This window comes from Patella vulgata, chromosome 6 (genome assembly GCF_932274485.2).
Source record: "Patella vulgata chromosome 6, xgPatVulg1.2, whole genome shotgun sequence".
NCBI lineage: Eukaryota > Metazoa > Mollusca > Gastropoda > Patellidae > Patella > Patella vulgata.
In genome coordinates this window covers 42,522,888-42,549,687 of record NC_065884.2, presented here as the reverse complement: position 1 = coordinate 42,549,687, position 26,800 = coordinate 42,522,888, and the positions used below count along the sequence as shown (strand labels likewise).

The following is a 26,800-nucleotide window of genomic DNA, read 5'->3' as shown; positions in this document are numbered from 1 at the left end:
GTTAACTCCCCTGGACAACTTAACTGCTGTGTGGCAACCTATTTTTTTTATATCAAATCATATTATAAGCAGAATTAGAGCTGAGTTGGCAATAAATGAGATTGATCTGGTAGCTTAACAACAGAGTATAGGTCACCTTTAGAACATAGCCCAAGGACATGTACTTGATACCCTACATGTACCTGTCAATGTTATTTAATAAGAATGTTTAAGAGCTAGAATTAAAGATATCTGATGTGTTTATAAATTTAATGTCTTGTCTCACCGGGAAGTCACCCCCTTACTAATAAGTAAATTGCATGTTTTTGATTAGATTTTAGACATAACAAAAAAGTTGTTTGGTTTGGATTTTCAGCTTACTTACCATTATAGTTGTGACTTAATTGTCTTCATTGATCAGTTGAAAGGCAGTTTTGGCTCTACTGTTTATCTAAGATTACCACAGTAATACCGCATAAATATATTGTTTCTCTGATCTCCACAACATAGAATAGATCGAAAGATATCTATGACTTGGCCCTTTAAATAGTACGGTATTAAATATATGATATGGGATTTATGATATAAAGCTTGGCTTAGGTGTCTAAATCTGTATTATTAAAGATATTTTTGTATACTTTGATATAATACATGATATAATCTATCTACTTATCAAAGAACAAGTATACATAGAACTTTAGTTCTATAATAGGGGAGTGCAATAAATAAGATTTTGACATTGAAATAAGGTGTGTAAATGCACAGAAATAACATTGTGCTGTTTGTAATTCATTTTTGTTTACAATAATAAATGTGCTGTAAGTAATTTATATTTGTTTACAATACAGTAATAAATGTGTTATATTTTAGGATTTAAATATACCTAAAGAAGAAGCTATACAAACTACAGCTAGTAGTATAGCTCAGAAAGCCTATCAATTATCATTTGATCCAGATTATCTGTCTCCATTTGCAATATCAGCTATAGATGCTGGTATAGAATTAACAGGTAACACAAAATTTTTAAAGTGCACATAAAATGACCATACAAAAGTGATATTACCTACATGTAAAGCTAGGGTTTATTAGAAACAGTTAACACCAGTTTCATTGAGAGCATTGCAACATCTTCACTCAAGTCAAAAATATAGATATGCATTTTGTGATGAATTATGCAAATTTTAGTGCCCAGTGTATGTTAGGAGTCGGTTGGGTTTTGGGGTAGGGTATGATTGAATAATCAGAACAACACGTACAGTTGTGATAGAAAGTAGCTGAGATTACAATGCAGTGTAATGTGGACGTATATTGTCGTCGATCGCAACTGTCCGTCCGTCCACAATTGTTTGTGGACAACTCTACAGGTCACAATTTTTATGCGATTTCAACGAAACTTAAAATATAGGTTTATCTCCTGAAGATCTCGGTTCCTTTCGATATTGGCATGTATCAGACCGTAACTTCATGGATTATAGCCCGAGGTCACAATTTTTATCCGATTTAGTTGAAATTTGAAATGTATGTTTAAAACCCAAAGATCTTGGTTCCTTTTGATATTCGCCCATATCGGACCGTAACTTCCTGAAATATGGCCCCTGATTGTACGAAAAATCATGTTTTTTAGCTTGTACTACTGTAGACCCTATGGAGGTCACAATTTTTTATTCCTATTTAAAAAAACGTTTTAGTATATATCACCGTTACAACCTAATGATGGTTGAGTTCAAATTTCGTGAAAACGGACCAAAACTGCCGGATAAAATGGCCACACCTCGTATGCAATAGTGTAAATATATGGTATATCAAGATTGTGGACTCTCTAGAAGTCACAATTTTGATGAAACTTAAAATATATCTTTATAACCCAAAGATCTTGGTTCCTGTCGATATTCGTGCATATCGGATCATAACCTCCGGAATTATGGCCCTTGATTGTTCAAAAAATCACTTGTTGTTTAGCTTGTTCTCTATCCATCTCTTGCAAAATGTGGGCGTATCCTGCCTGGCAGCCACTGGTTGATAGCATATTCAGTTGCTAGATTGGAGCTTAAAATAATCTGATTTATTTCAATTTCAGGTGGAAAACCAGATGATATTACAGTGGTGGTCGCCAGGGTAACAAATTTACCCGATACCTAGCAACTGTAATATGATGTAATGTGTTATGTATGATAGAATAGTTACATAGAGTGTGTGCCTAGATAGTTTGAGTGGTTTATGAGTTATGATAGATGGTTACTATAGTAACATTAATTTTTGTTGACCAATGGCATTCCATGTTACAAAGAATACGGGAGGTTCAGAATTGTACAAATTAATTGGTCATATAGATCTGATTGTTATATATTAATGTTACAAAACTCATTTTTCATCAAAAATTGTACATATAAGTTTTATAAAACATAAGTGATTATTACTTGAGATGATGTTTTGTCTTTTATATGATCCTTAATTTATTTTTAATAAATGAAACTGCAAAAATAGTGCTTTCATCAATTTATGATTTTTTTAATAAGTGCAGTATTGACAAGGCTAATTACCAGGGGGAAAAAAACCCATTTGTAATTGCTACCTAAAACTACCTTTGCCCAGTTAACATATTTGTTAATTTTTAATCAATAGCTTTATTTATACATTTTGTGTGGAATTTAAAAGTTGATTGTTGTCTTTATTTAGCTCACTAAATTACTAATTAAGGTATAATTTGAATATACTTGGTTGGTAAGGCTTAAATGTCTTAAATGGAGATAAAGTCATGCACCAAGTATGTGTCTTTTTCAATTGAAACTATCGGGACATTTGGTTCCTTAGTGGAAGTTCTCTGCTCCTAGAGCTGTACTCTATAGGCTAATATTATCATCCGAAAGACTTAAAATTACACAGTGTTTATGTTCACGAGGCGAAGAAGCATGTTCATTTTCACCATTGGTCCACTTGAAAAATCTAGAGGCTAAAGTTATCAATCCATAAATGAGTTTTGATATTAATGCATGTGTTAATAGTTTGTATTTAGTGTAGCAGTTTCTTACTTCCATTTATTTCTTGTTTTATAATATAAACTGTACAATTGTTCAGACTTTTATGGGTTTTATAAAATTTGTCCTGGACATCCATAGGGTTATCATTCACGGTCTTCAGATTCTGGAGTTCTAAAACTGTGACATGTACATCAAATTATACATATTAATATGAGTAGAACCAGTATTCCTAATTAATACAGCATACAATTTCTGGTGATAAAATATGATACTATAAAGCATCAAAGTCTAAACAAGGTATTACATGTATTTAAAGTTATATTTTTGTATCTTGAGAACACAGATACCACACTATTTTACATTCAATGATCTCACAATCATATTTTAAATTCTATTTATTGGGTTTCACATTTCATTTCAAATAAAATTCATATATAAATTGGCTTTTGATTTATTTTAAGAACTGTATCAAAATGTTTTCTTTTATTAGTTTGCTTTTAATGATTTTATGTTTTGTAAGTCTTAAATTACTGTTAATAAGCTTCATCACTGCCCTGTATCTATGAATTTAGAAAAGCGACTCAGAAATTAATCTGTGAGTGTCAACTGCCTCAAGAGACAGAATTCATTATTTATGAAGATTATAACGTGATTGAATAAAATCACTTTTATCACCTTATGTAGGAGTTGTATTTCAAAATTACCATAGTATATGAGTTGTATTGCAATACAATAAATTGTGAATCCTATCACAGTAAACAGATTCTGAATTAGCCTTATGAAGAGTATACACTGTACACTTGGGTAGGATTCGATCTGATTATAACACAGATCCTATTTTGTTCCGTTTTTTATAGTTCAAAATTTCGTTTTACTACACTAGGATCTGGAAGAGGTGTTATATAATCCACGTTCTGGATGATGCGAGGGATTAGCTAATGAAATGGTCTGTTACGGCAAATTTTTGGTGCAAGGAGCACAGAACCGTGACCCACTAGAAACATCAACGCTGATTGGTTAATATGTCTAACATAGGATCAAAAGCGACTTGTATAACCTGACACGACCTCCCACTACAACCAGTCAGATCTCCATGTAGTGTAGGCCATTGAAAGTATAAAAAAAAAAACGAAACAAAATATAGATCTGTATTTTAATCAGATTGGGTAAGATTTAGAGTTTTGGCTGGTACAACTAGACTGTTTTATTAATGAGACACATTCTAATAATTAATACTTATTATAGTGCTTTTTAAGAACCAAGTTAAATATATCGATTATAACATATGTAATCAAGTTATAATATTCTTACCACAAGCATATTGTTATTCTTTACATATGTATAAAACAGTTGTGTTAGATGACTAAGTGAGAGTAATTAATGTTTTTAAAAAAACTTTACCTATGAAGATATACCTGTATAATATTGAAAATATGCAGTCTGAAAAGTAATGCAAATACAATTTCTATTTAAAACAATACAAGAGCACCATTATTTTTATACGCCCACATTGAAATGTGGTCGTATATTGTCGTCGCCCCCGTCCGTCCGTCTAGAGGCTCAAGTTAATATCCGATTGACTTCAAATTTATACACAGTGTTTAAGGTCATGAGACGAAGAAGCCTATTGATTTGCAGCAATTTCCGATAATTACTGCCAGAGTTATGGCCCTTGATCGCTTCAAAAAATCTTGTGGACGCTCTAGAGGTCAGAGTTAATATCCGATTGACTTTTAATTGATACAGAGTGTTTGAGGTCATGAGACGAAGAATCATATTGATTTTCAACAATTTCCGATAATAACTGCCAAAGTTATGGCCCTTGATCACTTTTAAAAACATTGTGACCCTCTAGAAGCTAAAGTTATCATCCGATTGACTTCAGATTCATACACAGAGTTTAAGGTCTTGAGACAAACAAGTATATTGATTTGCAATGAATTTTTATGACTTGAACAGCTAAATCCATGATGTTAAAAGTTTCCTATACTAAACGTTAGCATGGGGCAAAACTTTATAAAAACCAAACCAATTCTAATGGTTTTCTGATAATTACTTAATGAGTTGTTACTCTTAATCAGATTTTAATGTATTATAAATGTTTCATTACCGAAAAAGTAAAAATATGTGACAATTCTTGTTGACTGCCCGGACGATTTAGCTGCTGTGGGCGTATGTTTCGTTGCCTGGCAACCTATCTTTTTACATTTCATGGCTACTACATTATGGTAATTCAGGGACAAGGTCGTGACTGGTGTAATTGAATGCAGGTCGAAAGTTGAATGAGAAGTTGATCCCCTGTAGATTTGTTATTTATTGTTGACATGAATGTATTTTATTACTGATTAATAACAACTCTGAGCCTTGAAAACTATAGTGTAATGTCACAAAGCAATTTTCTACTTGATTGTAAAACTAAATTTAGTAGGGATGCCATAGTTGTGAAAAAACCCGGGGCACAATGAATGGCTACAAGACTCTGTAGTACCGGTAATTATAAGAGACATTGTAACAGGGCACAAATAGAGTGGGGGCCTAAACTCGTCTTTCAATATATTGGATATGTGAGCATATATCCTGTGGTAGCTGCAAAGATTGCTTATGAAATATTATTGATATAAATAATTCTGCATGATATATAATACATATAATTAATTTACATCATATCATTCATTTTATTCAGTGAGTGCTGTGTGATAAGTTGGAAGAAAGATTTAAATTATAAATATTTTTATTGATTTGCTCAATGAGTAATATTATTAAACCTTATTTATGATGGAGATATATTTATACAAATTTATCAGTATTAATGTATCCCCATAATATTGAGTAAATAAAACTAAAGGATACAAATATTATCAGCTGGAATTTTGCAAAAACTGTCACATGTTTTTACACAGTTTCACAAAGGAGATGAGTACAATTGCTGTAGGATGAGTTTGGTCTTGAGTAACCAGCACATCCATATAAAGAACAAGCCAAATATTTATTATAATTTATGTAGGTGATAAAGATTGTTTTAAGTTGAAGAATCATCCGTCATTTCCCGATCATCTTTAACAAGGGATTTATAATAGAGTGATTATTATCAGATTATGAGGTTGGTTTTTTTTGTGTCCTTGGGTTGTTACTGTACATTTAAATAGAAATATTCAATTAACATAATGTACAAAAGAAGAAACTTAAATAAATCTGATTTTGATACTGTCAAAAATAATATTGTTTCTTACCCAGGGTTTCCTGTAATAAAGACTGATTGCCTAATATCAATAGTGGATAGACTATATATCATGGTACCTACATGTAGTCTGTTGGCTTTGTATCTTCATGAGCTGTAGAGATTCTAGAATACTAAATTCCACAAAATAATTAGATTTGAAATTGTATGCATTCTCAGGAACGGTGATAAAGGGAGGGGGCACCCATGGTACAAGTGTACCCGGGTGCATGATTTTTTATAAGCCCTGGTCTGTCTGTCAATTTGTCATTCACAATAGCAGATACAATAATTTATATTGGTTGCCTGTCTTATTGAAATGAAGAAGCCTTTTCTATTGATTTTCAACATTTTTCAAGAATTTTGAGTGTTCTATGTTTAGCTTGTACAAAGAGGCAAACTAATTTCTAACAAGTTTCTTTGATAACATCCAGTTAGGCCTGCTTTCCAAGCTGAAACAATTGGGAAATAACACGTAAATGAGGATTTCTCTTTTATAGCAAGGAGCCCGACATTGTTGACATTCGGTCTGCCATTTGCAGAAACAAGACTGATTGATTCACTTAAGCAGTGGACACATTAGCCGAATCAATCGGCGCCGAATTTTATTCGGCCGAATGGTGGACACACTAGCCGAATGCATCACCTTTTCGGGGGATCACATGGCTATGTGGCTAAGAAGCTGGCTCGCTAGCCTAGAGGTCGGGTGTTCGATCCCTGCATTGGCGTAAGTTTGTCCAGATTTTCCAGCGTGCTTTCCCCTTGTCAGTGATGCAGGACGGAGGGCCTGACAAGGACAGCTGTCTAGTCGTTGGTACGAAAAACCGAGGTCCCGTGTACACATTGGTGTGCACGTAAAAGATCCCTTGGCAGTTGGAATTCGATATAAGAGTAGGCCGTAGTGCCGCTGCCCGGGCAAAATTTCCCTCATAGCACACTGTATGGTGTATGCCCGTCTTCATAAGCCCAGTTTAGGAGCAGAACAGTAGGACGTTAAACCCCATTTCATTTCATTCATGTCATTTCGCATCACCTTTCACGTCACATGATTAAACATGGCGGCAATTATGTCTTCAAACTATCACGTGACTTCTCGATATGAGTGGTAATTGGCTAATGAATTCTACATTCGGCCGCATGCTTCGGCGAAGCGGACACACCAGGCGAATATAATTCGGCTGAATATATCAAACCTGTTTGATTCGGACACACTAAGCGAATTACGACGCGGAACGATTCGGCTAGTGTGTCCACTGCTAAAGTGAAAGAGAACCTGTGCTTGTACACCAGAACATGAACATGCGCATACTACATTAAAGAAAAAAAGACAGCGGCTGTCAGGCAGGATATGCCCACATCTTTATACGCCTTTTCTTGAGAGTGGAAATGCTTACATAGAAAATATCGAGTTGTTGCCCCTATGCCTTGAGGATTTTTAGAATCTTGCCAAAGTGTAAGTAATAAAGATTTTGCTTCAGATTTATAATCTGTATGTTCCGTTGCCTGGCAACCTGATTTACTTTTAAAGCTTAGTTATAGACTTCATAATAGATTTTTTAAATCTTGCTCTGTGGGAATTGTGAACAATGATTTTACCATAGACGACTTTGCTGGTGGTGGGTAGTTCGGGAGATTGTAACACTTTGGTCCTCGAGACAATTTTGGTTCTTTGCAAAATTGTTGCTTCACTCTGTCTATAGAGTCAAATCACACTACTTAATGAACAGTGAATATATAGTTATACATAAAAAACAGTGATATTTTGGTAAACTCAGTGAATATATAGTTATACATAAAAAAACAGTGATATTTTGGTAAACTCATAACCACTGTCAAGATATCCATCAAATTCTGGCTGTTAATTGACCTATGGTTGGTAGACCAAATAAGGTAATGTCTCCTCCTTTAGTCGTGTGAAATAAAGAGGTTTATTCCATATTTGGAATGGAAATTAACGACAAGGTTATCGAAGACCTGCAGAAATTAGGGGGTATAAATTAGGGTGTAGAGCGAGTTGGGTCAGAGCTCATTCAGAAATTCCTAGCAGCCATTATTATTGAGAACGAGGAACCTTCAAAGCCATTACAGCTTAGCAATAAAGTTATAAAACCATTGATGCTATTGTCTTGTTACGATCACGAAGAAACAAACACAACAAGAAAAGAAGTCCGATAGTACTACAAGATGACAAGACCACATCTAAGTTTTCTTCAGGTTGGCCAAATGCAAAAGGAAGAGACTGTTGACTAAAAAAGCTTCAAGAACACTACAGCTCTGTAGTTACATTAAAAGATAGGTTGCCAGGCAACGAGACATACGCCCACAGCAGCTAAATCGTCCGAGCGGTCAACAAGGGTTGTCGCATATTTATTCCTTTGCAGGTAATTGGGGGCCTTTACATACAGATCAGATTATAATTTTTGTCATTTGAGAGTTTACAAGTTTCTACAAAACTGAAACAGAAATTGTTAAAATTCGACAGGCTTTTTCGTTTTACTAATTTAAATAATGCATATAATTTTCATACAGAACGGATGATCACTTTTGTCATTCAAACGTTCACAAGGTTCACAAAGTAAAACAAGGGTCATAACTCTAGAAATTATTGATGGAAATTACTGAAATTCAATAGACGTCTGTTGCACAAATCTAAATGATGCATATTAATTTCATACATATCGGATGATAACTTTCCAAGCATTAACAAGGTTGAACAAAGTGAAACAAGGGCCATAACTCTAGAAGTAATTATTGTAAATTGCTGAAATTCAATGGGCTTCGTGGTTTCACTAATTTAAATAATGCATATAAAGTTCACAAAGATGGATGATAACTTGCGGCGTTCACAAGGTTCAATAAAGTGAAACGAGCCATAATTTTACACATAATAAACAGAAATTGCTGAAATTCAATAGGATTGTTCTTTTTACTAACTACCAGCGGCTGCCAGGCAGGATACGCCCACATTTTCGAGAGATGGATAGAGAACAAGCTAACAAGAAAGTGATTTTTCCTACTATCAAGGGCCATAATTCAGGAAATTACAATTCAATATGCGCTAATATCGAAAGGAACTGAGATCTTTGTGTTATAAACTTACATTTCAAGTTTCAACAAAATCAGATAAAAATTGTGACCTCTATAGGGTCCACAACCTTGATATACCATATTTTTACGCTATTTGAGAACGAACGGCGGCCATTTTGTCTGTCAATTTGGGGCTAATTTTCACGAAATTCGAATTCAGTCGTCCTTAGGGTGTATCAGTGATATAATAATACAGTTTTTTAAATCGGATAAAAATTATGACCTCTATAGGGTCCATAAGCTAAAAACGTGATTTTTCGTACAATCAGGGGCCATAATTCAGGAAGTTACGATCCGATATACGCGAATATCAAAAGGAACCGAGATCTTTGGGTTATAAACTTACATTTCAAGTTTCAACAAAATCGGATAAAAATTGTGACCTCTATAGGGTCCACAAGCTAAAAACGTGATTTTTCGTACAAACGGGGGCCATAATCCATGAAGTTTCGATCCGATATATGCCAATATCGAAAGCAGACGAGATCTTTTGGAGATAAACCTATATTTCAAGTTTTGTCAAAATCGGATAAGAATTGTGACCTCTAGAGTGTCCACAAACAGGGGCGACGGCATAATACGTCCACATGAAAATGTGGGCGTATAAAAAGGCACATATAAATTTCATACAGATCGGCAGATAACTTTAGAGGTTAGAGCATTCGCAAAGTGAAACAAGGGCCATAACTCTAGAAGTAATAAACGGAAATTGCTGAAATTCAATAGGATTCTTCATTTCACTAATTTAAATAATGCATATAAATTTCACAAAGATTGGATGATATGGCGTAACAGCGTTCACAAAGTTCAACAAAGTGAAACAAGGGCCATAACTCTAGACATAATGAACAGAAATTATTAAAACAATCGGATATTAACTTTTGGAGTAAGGGCGTTCACAAGAAATTGTGGACGACAGACGGACAGGGGCGACGGCAGTATACGTCCACATTTCAATGTGGGCGTATAAAAATGATGCAACTTAAAAGGTCTTTTTGTCATTCTTGTGCTTGACTTGCCTTAAGGAAAATAAAGGACAAGGTGACCTTTGTGATAAACCATCAATTCTGTGTGTAATTTTTGGAGGATTGATGTTTTATCACACTCAGCAGTCAAGGTCACCATTTCATTAGATAAACTGACAAAAAAATTCTTGCTTAATTTGTCCCATGTAAAAAAAAGTCGTTTTTCCGTACAATCAGGGGCCCTAATTCAATAAGTTATGGTCCGATATCGAAAGGAACAGAGATCTGTGGGTCATAAACTTTCATTTCAAGTTTCATCAAAATCAGATGAAAATTGTGACCTCCAGAGGGTCCACAATCCTGATACGCAATATTTTGACACAACGAGGGGCGGCCATTTTGTCCGTCAGTTTCAGTCCGATTTTTACAAAATTTGAACTCAACCAATCTTAGGGTGCAAAGGTGATATATTCACAGGTTTTTTTTCAATCGGATAAAAATTGTGACCTCTATGGGGTCCATAAGCTAAAAATGCGATTTTTCGTGCAATCAGGGGCCATAATTCAGAAGTTATGGGGTCCGTTATGTGCAAACCGAGATCTGAGGGTTATAAACATACATTTCAAGTTTAAACCAAATCAGATAAAAAAAACCATACAATCAGGGGCCATAATCCATGAGGTTACAGTCCGATACATGCCAATATCGAAAGGAACCGAGATCTTAGGGTGATAAACCTATATTTCAAGTTTCATTGAAATCGGATAAAAATTGTGCCTGTAGAGTGTTCACAAACAATTGTGGACGGACGGACAACGACAATATACGTCCACATGAAACTGTGGGTGTATAAAAACAGCAGTGCATTTCCGCAGTTTTGTATTGTATTTTTGAAGACTACCTGTAACATAAACTAAATTATTTTTTCTATGTTCACACCTGTCCATTGCAAGAGTGGAGATTTTCACTGCATCTCCACATACACATCTTTGAATTCTAATCCTCAAAATATTTATTAACCTGTTCTTTACACATGACTATGCTTTCTTGATCAATCTAAACACAGCACACTTTCCTTTTCAGACATGCAGGCCTTACCAGTAACAAATGCAAACTAGTTTAGAAAAACCTTGAACTTTCTCTGTCCACCCTAAGATTAGGACTCAAGAGATTTAGGTCATAAGTCCAGTTTCAAATCGCACACCTAGCACAGACCCTCTTAAAGTTCTACCTACTTTCTATAAAGTGGCATTAGGTAAGGTTAAGTAAAGAACTGACAGTTCTCGCTAAAATAGTTTAAAAAATAGATAATGAAAACAAAATATGCTGAAAATTTCAGTCAAATTGCTTCACTCTGAACCGAGATATCAGCCATTGAATTCTAGGCTAGTCTCGGTCGTCATTACTGACGTTGGTATGATAACAACCAATGTCTCGATTATCCATTTTTAAGTTAAATTATCCATCACAAAATGTATTCAAATACAGTAAATATTGCAGGCTAACAATGGCATCGAGAGTTGATTATGATCTGGATAAGTTAATTAATGTCCAATTAATAATTTAGTTAACATTTCAGGCCCATAGAAAGCCTGCAATAGGTAGATTTAGCTCTTGCATAATCCATGTTTAAGCGTTTTACTAAATCAACATGTATACTATACGTTATTCTTATATTTATGAGCAGTATTTTGATAAAATAGTTGTTAGGTTAAAATAAAGAAGTTAACACCTGTGTAAAGAAAGTGTATATTTACATTTAAACTCAACATAAATATTTTTAAAAAATTACATTAAAGTTGTCAATAATAGTAACAATCACATAAAAAAACACTTTAATTTCACTGTAAAATCAGGCAAAACTATGCATGATCATAGCTTTGTTGTGATTATAATTTGAATATCATTCATCACTTTTAATATAATAACAGCATGTGTTTATATTCATCCTTTACTTGAAAATTGCCAGTATTAGAATTCAATAATTTGAATTATGAGCTGAGAACATACATGCATTTGAAATCGTTATCTTATTCATTCATTTCTAAAGATATGACTAATAATAATTAATATAGTTTTGGCTATTTTCTTTAACTACCAAATTATTTTCCACTCTGTGCCCAAGTCTATTTTTTTTTTACCAACCATATTAGAATTTCATTTTTTTAAGTTGACCATATTTCATTTGGCTGTTACACTTTATCGGATGTTATACTTAATGACTTCACTTTCATAAATATCTTTGAGGATGTAATCAAAACTCATATAGCACTTGTTAATTTATTCGCATTATTAAAACATTATAGTATATTGGTAATAAATTAATGATCGTCTCAGTTGATTATAAAGATCTTCCACTGCAGTTTCATGCAGTTTGTTTCTAAATAAACATAGAGATCCTCCAACACATCAATAAGATAAAAAAAAATATCTCTACCTACAATCATTTAATGATCCACAGCCGATATGCTGACAACGGCTTTTGGGCACATCAGACAGATATCTATGTCTCGTGGTATCAAAAGAGTTAAATATTTCTAAGTAAATCAGCCACCATTGTTAATTTACAGGATGAATTAAAATATGATGTACATCAGTCATCTTCATCAGTATCTTCTGCTAAAACTTGTACATTTTGTAATGGTTTATTTTTTGATTGCTGACTACCTTGTGATTGAGATAAACCAAAAATCATTGATCTGAACTGAAAATAAACAAGCCAACAGTGAGGCTGATGTCCCCCGCCGAAATAGGAAAATAATTAGAGGACACATATAAATTTATCACAAATTATCTTTTACAAAGTATTGAACAATCAAACAGTATATCTTTACTTATAGTCTAACAATCAAAGTAGGAGAGTTATTGTTTTCCAAAGTCTCGACCAATCAAATTGCGTATCGCTCTGCTTACCCTGAGCAGAAAATGCTCATTATCAAACTTAGTCAAGGTATTACTGTAATGAAACTATACATCAAGTTTCATCAATCTCACTTAATTAGAACTAAAGTTATCGTGTCCCAAAGCATCAACCAATCAAATTGCTTATCTCTGCTTACCCTAAGCGGAAAATGCTCATCTTCGAACTCCATCAAGGCATTGACCTAATCAACACATACACCAAGTTTGAACATTCTAGCTCAATTAGGAAGAGAGTTATCGTGCCCCAAAGTATCAACCAATCAAATTGCTTATCTCTGCTTACCCTAAGCGGAAAATGCTCATCTTCGAACTCCATCAAGGCATTGACCTAATAAACACATACACCAAGTTTGAACATTCTAGCTCAATTAAAAGTTATCGTGTCCCAAAGCATCAACCAATCAAATTGCTTATCTCTGCTTACCCTAAGCGGAAAATGCTCATCTTCGAACTCCATCAAGGCATTGACCTAATCAACACATACACCAAGTTTGAACATTCTAGCCCAATTAGGAAGAGAGTTATCGTGTCCCAAAGCATCAACCAATCAAATTGCTTATCTCTGCTTACCCTAAGCGGAAAATGCTCATCTTCGAACTCCATCAAGGCATTGACCTAATAAACACATACACCAAGTTTGAACATTCTAGCTCAATTAGGAAGAGAGTTATTGTGTCCCAAAAAGTGTGACGGACAGACAGACGGACAGACAGACAGACAGACAGACAGACGAACCCATTTTAATAGTCCCCTGCTTTCTTCGAAAGGCGGGGGACAAAAAATAAACATTTAGGCTGTTGGGTATGTTTTGGTAGGTACATGGACAGACTGTGTTATTAGTAATCATCAACCAAGTACAACTATATAGCAAAGAGTATCAGACATCCCAATTATGCAACTTGATTATTATAGTGGACAAAAAATTACAAACAAGCACCTCAGTTGGTACACTATCAAAATATCGCACAACTGAAAAGTTATATTTTATGTTCTAGAACTATGAATGAAATCAAAATTTCATAGTTTCATAATAATATATTGAACAGTTTCTCAGATGTGCTCTGAAAAAATAATTGCATACCAAAAACTAATCGCAAAGATTATTTAAAGATACATTCCCACGTACAAACTTTGTGATTTGATGATATATTTGGACTAAAAACATATTCACCCGATAAATACTTTTCTGGGAAAGTATCTTTAACAGGGAATTTACAAATTAGCTACCATAATAGGTTGAAATGTGTACAAGTATTCATCAACATCTCTCTAAATGGTTCATGAAATATTCTCTGGAATAAAATTGTACATTTGTTTCCATGGAACACAAAAACTATTAAACCTCATTAACTTCTAATTAGCAAAAGGCGCAACTAATACAAAAGGTTGATGTTTTTACAAAGTTTCATAAACAAAGGAATGCTGAACAGTTTATAAGATATTCTCCAGTAAAAAAAATCGCAATGGAATAATGAAATAAAATGAAACAAAGCAAATGAGAAAAAACAAATGAATGCCAGTTACAATTTGTGGTCTAAGGGGAGATAATATGAGGTTAAGGACCCTTTAATGGCCTTCAATATTGTCACCAAGCCTGGATGTAACACCAGAATTTGTGCCTGACATGACACAGATTGTGCCTGACAAACATATGGCAATGAAGTATGCGATATCTAATTTTTTCTTTAAATTTAACACCCAGTCCTTTAAATATATTCACAATATCCTGGCCTGGTTGTGACTTGAATTGTGACAAAGATGTGTTTGTATGATTAGAAAAATATTCATTTTTTACTTTTAAATGACATTTTGTTTCAGTGTGGTCCATCAGATTTGACAAACGAAAGTTAGAAGAAATGTTTAACCACGCCACCAAGAAGTCAGGCATTTATTTTTTTTCCACAGTATGTCTATACTCTATGACTATGAGTATTCAAATTTGCCAAAAACTTAGCATTTCAAATGAAATGACGAGACCCCCTTGTTCCTCAAAGGATAACCATACATCAGGTTCATACTATAATTTGTACACCGTTGCTGTTTTCAAAACGCGACTTTTATTAGAATTAGAAGAATGTCATTTAGAGAGATGACCTTGACCGTCAACCTCATGGTCTCACCTTTTAAAGAATTATCAGTTGCTGAGTTGCAATGGCTATCAAATTATCGGTAGTTGAAGACCTAATTGGGAGTCTGACATGTAACCTCCATGTTTTTTGACGAAAGATGTCATTTTTGGCGAAGTTATAGTAAAGTTGGTCTGCATGAAGTGTTCATATTAATACAAACGCCGAGTGATGTATGCGAGATTTACCATCTGCTAGAAACCGGAATTCTCGCTCTTGCGTGAAATATTTAAGTCTCGAATAAGCTGACAAAATTTTGTCACACTAGCCTAATAATAGTAATGTTGAACTGGCTAATGTACGTCAGTTACAGTGATATAATCTTCAAAACTTTGTTACGGACAAACTATAAGGCACAATACAATTGTTCGACCGCTTGTGTTCAGACTTGATTGTCACTCAGTGCATTTTCAATGTTGGTGAAATAAAAGATTCATATTAGTGTAATACCTTTTTACTGGGTGGTGTACCAGGTATTGTATCATCCAGATCTTCATCCAGGTCTTGCATCTCAGATTGATTTAATGTTTCGGGTGGACGTGGGATCTAAAACAAAAACCAGCGGCTGCCAGGCAGGATACGCCAACATTTTGCAAGAGATGGATAGAGAACAAGCTAAAAACAAACAGGATTTTTTGTACAATCAGGGGCCATAATCCAGAAAGTTATGGTCTGAACTGCGCAAATATCAAAACGGACGGAGATCTTTGGGATATAAAGATATGTTTTGAGTTTCATCAGAATCGGATAACAATTGTGACCTCTAGAGGGTCCACAACCTTCGTATTGCATACTTTTACACAATTTGCGTACAAAGAGCGGCCATTTTGTCAGGCAGTTTCATTTCGATTTTCCCGAAATTTGAATTCAACCTTCATTATGGTGAAATGGTGAAATATTTAAACGGTTTTTAAAATCAAAAAAAATAATTGTGACCTCTAGAGAATACGCAAGCTAAAAATGCGATTTTTCGAACAATCAGGAGCGATTATCAAAAGGAACCAAGACCTTAGAGTGTAATGATGATATATTCACATGTTTTTTTAAATCGGATAAAAATTGTGACCTCTACATGGACGGCAAGCTAAAAATGTGATTTTTTGTACATTCCAGGGCCATAATTCAGGAACTTATGATCCGATACGCACGAATATCGAAAGGAACCAAGATCTTTGGGTTATAAACATGTATTTCAACTCTCATCAAAATCAGGTCAAAACTGTGACCTCTAGAAGGTCCACAAGCTTGATATACCAGATGCTATACACTATTTGCATACGAGGGGCTGCCCAATTTTCACAAAATTCAAACTCAACCCAAATTACGGTGTAACAGTGATATATTTGAATGGTTTTTTTAAATCGGCCCAATTTTCACAAAATTCAAACTCAACCCAAATTACGGTGTAACAGTGATATATTTGAACGTTTTTTTTAAATCGGATAATAATTGACAGCTAGAGGGACCTCAAACTAAAAATGCAATTTTTAGAACAATCAGAGGGCATAATTCAGGAAGTTATTATCTGATATGCGCGAATATCGAAAGGAACCAAGATCTTTGGGTTATAAACTTACATTTCAAGTTTCATCAAAATCAGAAGAAAGTTGTGACCTCTAGAGGGTCCACAACATTCATATACCTTATTTTTACGCTATTTGAGTACGAGGGGCGGCCATGTTGTCTGTCAGTTTTGGTCCGATTTTTACGAAATTCGAATTCAAGCATCCTTAGGGTGTAACAGTGATATATTCAAACGGTTTTAGAAATCGGATAAAAATTATAACTTCTATAGGGTCCACAAGCTAAAAACGCGATTTTCCGTACAATCAGGGGCCATAATTCAGAAGGTTACGGTCCGATATGTGCGAATATCGAAAGGGACCGAGATCTTTGGGTTATAAACTTACATTTCAAGTTTCATCAAAATCAGAAGAAAATTGCGACCTCTAGAGAGTCCACAAATCTTGATATACCATATTTTTACGCTATTTGAGTACAAGGGGCGGCTATTTTGTCTGTCAGTTTTGGTCCTATTTTTACGAAATTCGAACTCAGACATCCTTAGGGTGTAACGGTGATATATACAAACGTTTTTTTAAATCGGATAAAAATTATGACCGCTATAGGGTCGGCAAGCTAAAAACGTAATTTTTCGTACAATCAGCGGCCATAATTCAGGAAGTTACTTTCCGATATGCGCGAATATTGAAAGGAACCAAGATCTTTGGGTTATAAACTTACATTTCAAGTTTCAACAAAACTGGATAAAAATAGTGACCTCTATATAGGGTCCACAAGCTAAAAACGTGATTTTTCATACAATCAGGGGCCATAATCCATGAAGTTTCGGTCCGATACATGCCAATATTGAAGCAACCAAGATCTTTTGGAGATAAACCTATATTTCTAGTTTTGTCAAAATCGGATAAGAATTGTGACCTGTAGAGTGTCCACAAACAATTGTGGACGGACTGACGGACGGAGGGATAGGGGCGACGGCAATATACGTCCACATGAAAATGTGGGTGCATAAAACTAGATAATGTAAAGGCAATTTGCTGAAAATTTCATTCAAATTGATCCACTATGAACCGAGAACTAAGGTGTTGAAATTTTCGACTAGCCTTGATCATCATTATTAACAGCATAGTCTTGATTATCCATTTAATCGTTAAATCGTGAAGGAAAGTTATGCAGTAAATTGGCTCATAATCCACTAAAGATTGCAGGCTAGCGATGCCATCTAGAGTTGATTATGGTCTGGATAGGTTAATTAATGTCTAAATAATAATTAAGATAACATTTCAGGCCTAAAGAAGGACCTGCAATAGACAGATTTAGCTCTTGCATAATGTATGTTTAATATGTGCTTTAAAACCATTATCGTCTATTTCAAGGTTCCAAAAAACAGAGCCATACTTCCTTTAAGTCAAGAATTTCTTCGTTTCAGCATCAAAATTGTATGTGGAGTATTTGTGCTGGTAATGTTACATTTAATATGTGAAAAGAACGGATGAAGGATTTGCCAAAATTCAAACAATACTTTTTCCACAAACAGAAAAAGATATTATTCCAACAAATAAAGCCTGTATCAACCTTTGATGATTCACACTGCATGGGTATTACAGGACTATATGCTCTCTCGCTGGAAGATTGTAAAGAAGGTGCGTCTGACTGTCTTGTGTTTGATAGGTTAGATACAGTGACTGGATGGGTGCTTCTAGAAGTGGTAGTATTTTTGTTAGGTATATTTTGGGGTTCAACCCTAGATAACTGATCAACAGACGGGTCGTTACAAATCATCTCATCAAAATCATCTTCAAACTCTTCATCAAATGATCGTGCTGGCCTGAAAAATCATAAGAGACTATTTCAAAATTCGAACTCAGAAAATAAGTAACCAGAATGACCAACCGGACTGACAATAACGATTTCAGTTGTCAAAGACCAAATGCATAGCGCTACTGAAATTGTACCTGAAAGTTTTAACTTTGAGCCAGACTTGCATTAAAAATATCAATAAAAAAAAAAACTAAATCTGTGAACCGATTTAAAATCACAGAGTTTGGCCTCCTCTCCCCCAAGAAATTACTCTCAATTCTCACCAAAAGACAGAACTACTGACAGCACTGAATTAGTTTGACATTCAAGAATCCTAAACCACAAAATACAACAGAGAACCAAGTTTGACATCTCTCTCCCTAGAATCCTAAACCTTACTGACTTCATTTTAGCAACATTGCGCAGCCTAAATGCAGACTATTTTATTGGCTAATTCCCTCACAGCAACTAGAACGCCTGTTATATAACACAACTCTTCCAGATCCTAGTGTTATGAAGACAAGTAAAACGAAATTTTAAACTATAAAAAACGAAACAAAATAGGATCTCTCACCAAAAGACAGAACTACTGACAGCACTGAATTAGTTTGACATTCAAGAATCCTAAACCACAAAATACAACAGAGAACCAAGTTTGACATCTCTCTCCCTAGAATCCTAAACCTTACTGACTTCATTTTAGCAACATTGCGCAGCCTAAATGCAGACTATTTTATTGGCTAATTCCCTCACAGCAACTAGAACGCCTGTTATATAACACAACTCTTCCAGATCCTAGTGTTATGAAGACAAGTAAAACGAAATTTTAAACTATAAAAAACGAAACAAAATAGGATCTGTGTTTTAATCAGATTGGAGGATCCCACAATAACTATACACTTCCAGTATGTACATTTATCATATTAAAATATGTTGTCAACTAAAGAGAGATAAATCTCATAATCATATTTGGGGGTTTATTCTTCATGAATGATGTTTATAAAATTCAATTTGTACTGCATAAATACACTCACCTTTTCTCCTTAGTATTATTACCAAAGCCATTACTTTGATCTGATGTACTAGGTGCAGTACTTTTAACACGACTACTGTTAGATCTTCAAAATAAAAAAAACAAGAGCATGATACTGCTGCAGTATACGTCCACATTCCTGCTATGATTGATAAAGTACTTATTAAAATGAAGAGAATGAAATATGAAATGGCTGCAACAACTGTTGCATCACTGACAAGGGGAAACCATGCCGGAAAATCTGGATGAACTTTCTCGGCCAATGCAGGGATCGAACACCCGACCTCCAGGCTAACGAGCCAGCGTCTTATCCACTTGATCCCCTCTAAAGAACGATGAACTAAAATATGACATTTAAATTTAAAAAGTGGACAAAATAAGCTTTCTTTTGGTACCAAAAACATTGGTGTAGCTTAATATTTCAATTTTACCACTTAGGTTGACATTTTCACGGAATTGCCCAGACACATAAAAATTGGGCGTGGCAGTCCCAGGGGGTTGGGCATGTACCAAAAATAATAGAGGTCATCCTTAGGGTATAAGGAATAAGTATGAAACGTATAAGACGATTGATTAAGAATTGCGGCCTGAAGTCAACAACACACAAAAAGAAAATGGCATGGCTCTGCCCCTGGGGGTTGAGCATGCACCAAAAACAATAGTGAAGATCCTTAGGGTATAAGGAATAAGTATGAAAAGTTTTCAAGACTGATTAACAATTGCAGTCTGTAGGCAAAAAAAAAAGATAGGTTGCCAGGCAACGAAACATACGCCCACAGCGACTAAATCGTCCGGGCAGTCAACAAGGGTTGTCGCATATTTTTCTACTTTTTTCGCCCTCGGTAATGAAACATTTATAATACACTAAAATCTGATTAAGAGCAACAACCCACGAAGTTATTATCAGAAAACTATTAGAATTTGTTTGGTTTTTATAAAGTTCTGCCCCATGCTAACGTTTTGTATGCAAAGCTTTTAATATCATGAATTTAACTGCTCAAGTCATAAAAATTCATTGAAAATCAATATACTTGTTCGTCTCAAGATCTTAAACTCTGTGTATCAATCTGAAGTCAATCGGATTATAACTTTAGCCTTAGAGCATCACAAGATTTTGCAAAGTGATCAAGGGCCATAACTTTGGCAGTAATTATCAGAAATCGTTGAAAATCAATAGGAATCTTTGTCTCATGACCTCAAACACTGTGTATAAATTTAAACTCAATCGGATATTAACTTTAGCCTCTAGAGCATCCACAAGATTTTTTGAAGTGATCAAGGGTCATAACTCTGGCAGTAACTATCGGAAATCGCTGAAAATCAATAGGCTTCTTTGTCTCATGACCTTAAACACTGTGTATAAATTGAAAGTCAATCGGATATTAACTTTGGCCTCTAGAGCGTCCACAAGATTTTTCAAAGTGATCAAGGGCAATAACTCTGGCAGCAAATATTGGAAATCGCTGAAAATCAATAGACTTCTTCGTCTCATGACCTTAAACGCTGTGTATAAATTTAAAGTCAATCGAATATTAACTTTCGCTTCTAGAGCATCCACAAGATTTTTTGAAGTGATCAAGGGCCATAACTCTGGCAGTAATTATCAGAAATCGCTGAAAACCAATAGGCTTCATCATCTTATGACCTTAAACACTGTGTATAAATTTAATGTCAATCGGATGTTAACTTTAGCCTCTAGAGCATCCACAAGATTTTTTGAAGTGATCAAGGGCCATAACTCTATCAGTAATTATTGGAAATCGTTGAAAATCAATAGGTTTCTTCGTCTCATGACCTTAAACATTGTGTATAAATTTAAAGTCAATCGGATATTAACTTTGGCTTTTAGAGCCTCCACAAGATTTTTTGAAGTGATCAAGGGCCATAACTCTGGCAGTAATTATCGGAAATCGCTGAAAATCAATAGGCTTCTTCGTCTCATGACCTCAAACACTGTGTATAAATTGAAAGTCAATCGGATATTAACTTTGGCCTCTAGAGCGTCCACAAGATTTTTCAAAGTGATCAAGGGCCATAACTCTGGCAGTAATTATTGGAAATCGTTGAAAATCAATAGGCTTCTTCGTTTCAAGACCTTAAACACTGTGTATAAATTTAAAGTCAATCAGATATTAACTTTAGCCTCTAGAGCGCTCACAAGCAATTGTGGATGCCGGACCGCGGGCCGGACGGCGGCGACGACAATATACGACCACATTTCAATGTGGGCGTATAAAAAGGGTGTGGCTCTGCCCATGGGGGTTGAGCATGCATCAAAAACAATAGTGATGATCCTTAGGGTATAAGTTTGAAGTGGATCCGGTAAGAAATGTGGCCCGACAAACAAATACAAAAAATTGGCATGGCCCTGTCCTCCGGGTCGAGCATGCACCAAAAACAATAGGGATCATCCTTGGGGTTTAAGGAATAAGTATGTAAAGGAATAAGTATGTAAAGTTTCAAGTCCATCAGTTAAGAATAGCAGCCTGTAGGCAACACACTGACACACACACACACACGCAGACAGGGGTGACGGCAATATAGTCCAATGTGGACCTATAAAAATACCAGTCAAATTAATGGTTATTGTTAAACTTTATTATACCGTAATTCAAACCCTAGAAAATTTGGAATTAATACATCATCCACATTATGCCAGATACTTATGATATCAAACCTTAAAGATACATTATGGGAGATTCGATGACGAGTTGGCAGTTCTCATTATAATAGTAAAAGATAGGTTGCCAGGCAACAAAACATACGCCCACAGCAGCTAAATCGTCCGAGCAGTCGACAAGGGTTGTTGCATATTTATTCTTTTGTAGGTAATTAGGGGAATTTAATGGACAATTTCATACAGATGACATTATAATTTTTGTCGTTTGAGGGTTCACAAGGTTCTAAAAACTAAAACAAGGGCTGTAACTCTGGAAGTAATCTACTGAAATTGTTGAAATTCAACAGGCTTTTTCATTTTACTAATTCAAATAATGCATATAAATTTCATACATATCGGATGATCACTTTTGTTGTTTGAACGTTCACAAGGAACAACAAAGTGAAACAAGAACATAACTCACGGCGTAACTTTAAGGAAATTGCTGAATTTCAATAGGCTTCTTGGTTTCACTAATTTAAATGATGCACATCAATTTCAAACAGATCGGATGATAACTGTTGTCATTAGAGCGTTCACAAGATTCAACAAAGTGAAACAAGGGCCATAACTCTAGATGTAATTAACGGAAATTGCTGAAATTCAATAGGCTTCTTTGTTTTACTAATTTGAATGATGCATATAAATTTCATACAGATCGGATGATAACTTTTGTTGTTCGAACGTTCACAAGGTACAACAAAGTGAAACAAGGGCCATAACTCACAGCGTAATAAACGGAAATTGCTGAAATTCAATAGGCTTCTTCATTTCACTAATTTAAATGATGCATATCAATTTCAAATAGATCGAATCATAACTGTTGTCAGAGCATTCACAAGATTCAACAAAGTGAAACAAGGGCCATAACTCTAGTTGTAATACACGGAAATTGCTGAAATTCAATAGGCTTCTTTGTTTTACTAATTTGAATGATGCATATAAATTTCATACAGATCGGATAATAACTTTTGTCGTTAGAGCATTCACAAGGTACAACAAAGTGAAACAAGGGCCATAACTCTAGTTGTAATTAACGGAAATTGCTGAAATTCAATAGGGTTCTTTGTTTTACTAATTTGAATGATGCATATAAATTTCATACAGATCGGTTGATAACTTTTGTTGTTAGAGCATTCACAATGTGCAACAAAGTGAAACAAGGGCCATAACTCCAGAAGAAATTAACGGAAGTTATTGAAATTAAATAGGCTTCTTCATCTCACTAATGCAAACAACATATATCAATTTCAAAACAATCAGATGAAATTGTGGACGACGGACGGACGGACGGACGGACAGACGGACAGACAGGGGCGACGGCAATATACAACCACATTTCCATGTGGGCGTATAAAAACTAGATAACGTAAAGGCAATTTGTTGAAAATTTCATTCAAATTGATTCACTATAAACCCAGAACTAAGCAAATGAAATTTCTGCCTAGCCTCGTTCATCATTAGTAAAGTCAGTACGATAAACAGCATAGTCTTGATTATCCATTATGCAGTAAATCGGCTCATCATCCACTACAGATCGCAGACTAGCCATGCCATCTAGAGTTGATTATGGTTTGGATAGGTTAATTAATTTGTAATTAATAATTTAGATAACATTTCAGGCCTAAAGAAAGACCTGAAAAAGGCAGATTTAGCTCTTGCATACCATAATGTATGTTTAACTCACACATGGCTTAGAACTTTTAAATCACAAATGAATTAACGTAGTCTTCCATCTGTACATGTGGCCAGAAGCAGTAGCGGATTATCAGTGAGGCTGATGAGGCTGCAGCCTCAGGCCCAAAGATTTTGTAAAAAAAATTTTTTTTAGACTTGTCTGATACAATTAAAAACACATAGACAATGAATGTTAGGGAGGGGGGGGGGTAGGCCCAACGGGAATCAACATAGGCTCTGACCCGAAATTATTAAGCCCACACCATTTTAAATAGGCCCTATTTAAAAACTAAATAGGCCCTCCAGCAACTGCCGCCTCAGGCCTTGGTGGAGCTTAATCCGCCACTGGCCAGAAGTCAACCTCACAATGGCAATGGATAATCTCGCAAGACTGTACACTGGCGCCAAAAAAAGTCACTGTCAATCTCTATAGACAAGCTGTCTCCCATTTGCAGACAGGGTTACGTAATCACTTGATTGGGGTTAATAAAATGCAGAACAACGATTTTTGTTCTACCTGAATTAAATGATATGGATTAAACATAAAAAATATCATATAATACATTACAGATTTAAAGATACGACACAAAAACAAGCTAAAAGCTTATATAAATTTGCTTCATATATGTTTATGTTACTTACTTGTGATATTTCAAGAATATGATAATGTACTTTTTTCTTGACGACGAAAGTTGAAAACAAATTTTTGTAGTTCTTAAACGATTTTTACCAAATCGAACGATGTTTTGAAAGTAAACTATATGCATACTTTCTAGCACCAAAAACCCCGTTCTAAACGATATCATTCTTCTAGTGTCTGCCCCTGGGGGTTGGGCAATCACCAAAAAACAATAGGGGTCATCCTTAAGGTATAAGGAATAGGTATACAAAGTTTCAAAAGGATCTGTTAACAATTGCGACCTATAGGCGAAACACAAGACACAAAGATTGGGCGTGGCTCTGTCCCAGGGGGTCGGGCATACACAAAAAATAATAGAGGTCAGCCTTAGAGTATATAAGGAATAAGTATAAAAAAGTTTTGAAGACGATCGATTAAGAATTGCGAGCTGTACAGTGTAAGTGACATACAGACACACAAAAAGAAAATCTGCATGGCTCTGCCCCTGGGGGTTAGGCATTCACCACAAACAATAGGGATGTTCCTTAAGATAGAAGGAATAAGTGTGCAAAGTTTCAAGGTGATATTAAGAAATGCAGTCTGTAGATGACAAACAAATAAATACAAGAAATGGGCGTGGGTCTGCCACTGGGGGTCAGGCATACACCAACCAGCGGCTGCCAGGCAGGATACGCCCACATTTTCGAGAGATGGATAGAGAACAAGCTAACAAGAAAGTGATTTTTCCTACAATCAAGGGCCATAATTCAGGAAATTACAATTTGATATGCGCATATATCGAAAAAAACTGAGATCTTTGTGTTATAAACTTACATTTCAAGTTTCAACAAAATCGGATAAAAATTGTGACCTCTATAGGGTCCACAACCTTGATATACCATATTTTTACGCTATTTGAGAACAAACGGCAGCCATTTTGTCTGTCAGTTTTGGGCCGATTTTCATGAAATTCAAACTCAGTCGTCCTTAGGGTGTAACGGTGATATAATAATACGTTTTTTTAAATCGGATAAAAATTATGACCTTTATAGGGTCCACAAGCTAAAAACGCGATTTTTCGTACAATCAGGGGCCATAATTCAGGAAATTACGGTAAGATATGCGCAAATATCGAAAGGAACCCAGATCTTTGGGTTATAGACTTACATTTCAAGTTTCAACAAAATCGGATAAAAATTGTGACCTCTATAGGGTCCACAACCTTGATATACCATTTTCTTACGCTATTTGAGAACGAACGGCGGCCATTTTGTCATTTCAAGTTTCAACAAAATCGGATAAAAATTGTGACCTCTATAGGGTCCACAACCTTGATATACCATATTTTTACGCTATTTGAGAACAAACGGCAGCCATTTTGTCTGTCAGTTTTGGGCCGATTTTCATGAAATTCGAACTCAGTCATCCTTAGGGTGTAACGGTGATATAATAGAACGTTTTTTTAAATCGGATAAAAATTATGACTTCTATAGGGTCCACAAGCTAAAAACGTGATTTTTCGTACAATCAGGGACCATAATTCAGGAAGTTACAGTCCGATATGCACGAATATCGAAAGGAACCGAGATCTTTGGGTTATAAACTTACATTTCAAGTTTCAACAAAATCGGATAAAAATTGTGACCTCTATAGGGTCCACAACCTTGATATACCATATTCTTACGCTATTTGGGAACGAATGGCGGCCATTTTGTCTGTCAATTTTGGGCCGATTTTCACGAAATTCGAACTCAGTCATCCTTAGGGTGTAACGGTGATATATTAGAACGTGTTTTTAAATCGGATAAAAATTATGACTTCTATAGGGTCCACAAGCTAAAAACGTGATTTTTCGTACAATCAGGGGCCATAATTCAGGAAGTTACGGTCCGATATGCACGAATATCGAAAGGAACCAAGATCTTTGGGTTATAAACTTACATTTCAAGTTTCACCAAAATCGGATAAAAATTGTGACCCCTATAGGGTCCACAACCTTGATATACCATATTCTTACGCTATTTGGGAACGAACGGCGGCCATTTTGTCTGTCAATTTTAGGCCGAATTTCACGAAATTCGTACTCAGTCACCCTTAGGGTGTAACGGTGATATAATAGAACGTTTTTTTAAATCGGATAAAAATTATGACTTCTATAGGGTCCACAAGCTAAAAACGTGATTTTTCGTACAATCAGGGGGCCATAATTCAGGA

At 35.2% G+C, this 26,800-nt stretch overlaps 2 protein-coding genes across 2 annotated transcripts in view; one reads left to right on the top strand and one right to left on the bottom strand.

Moving 5' to 3' along the window:
- The window catches only part of LOC126823295 (protein phosphatase PTC7 homolog), a 37,537-nt gene extending 31,314 nt beyond the window's left edge, over positions 1–6,223 (top strand). Inside the window, exons 5-6 of the mRNA XM_050552045.2 lie at positions 850–988; positions 2,057–6,223. Coding sequence (XP_050408002.1) covers positions 850–988; positions 2,057–2,118 — 201 coding nt within the window. The 3' untranslated portion in view covers positions 2,119–6,223. The remainder of the gene's footprint in view (positions 1–849; positions 989–2,056) is intronic.
- A 5,710-nt stretch (positions 6,224–11,933) lies between these two features.
- The window catches only part of LOC126823280 (cell cycle checkpoint control protein RAD9A), a 41,318-nt gene continuing 26,451 nt past the window's right edge, over positions 11,934–26,800 (bottom strand). Inside the window, exons 10-13 of the mRNA XM_050552019.2 lie at positions 19,633–19,716; positions 18,374–18,626; positions 15,725–15,820; positions 11,934–12,930 (exon numbers count right to left, since the gene is read on the bottom strand). Of these exons, the coding sequence (XP_050407976.1) occupies positions 12,820–12,930; positions 15,725–15,820; positions 18,374–18,626; positions 19,633–19,716 (544 nt within the window). The 3' untranslated portion in view covers positions 11,934–12,819. The remainder of the gene's footprint in view (positions 12,931–15,724; positions 15,821–18,373; positions 18,627–19,632; positions 19,717–26,800) is intronic.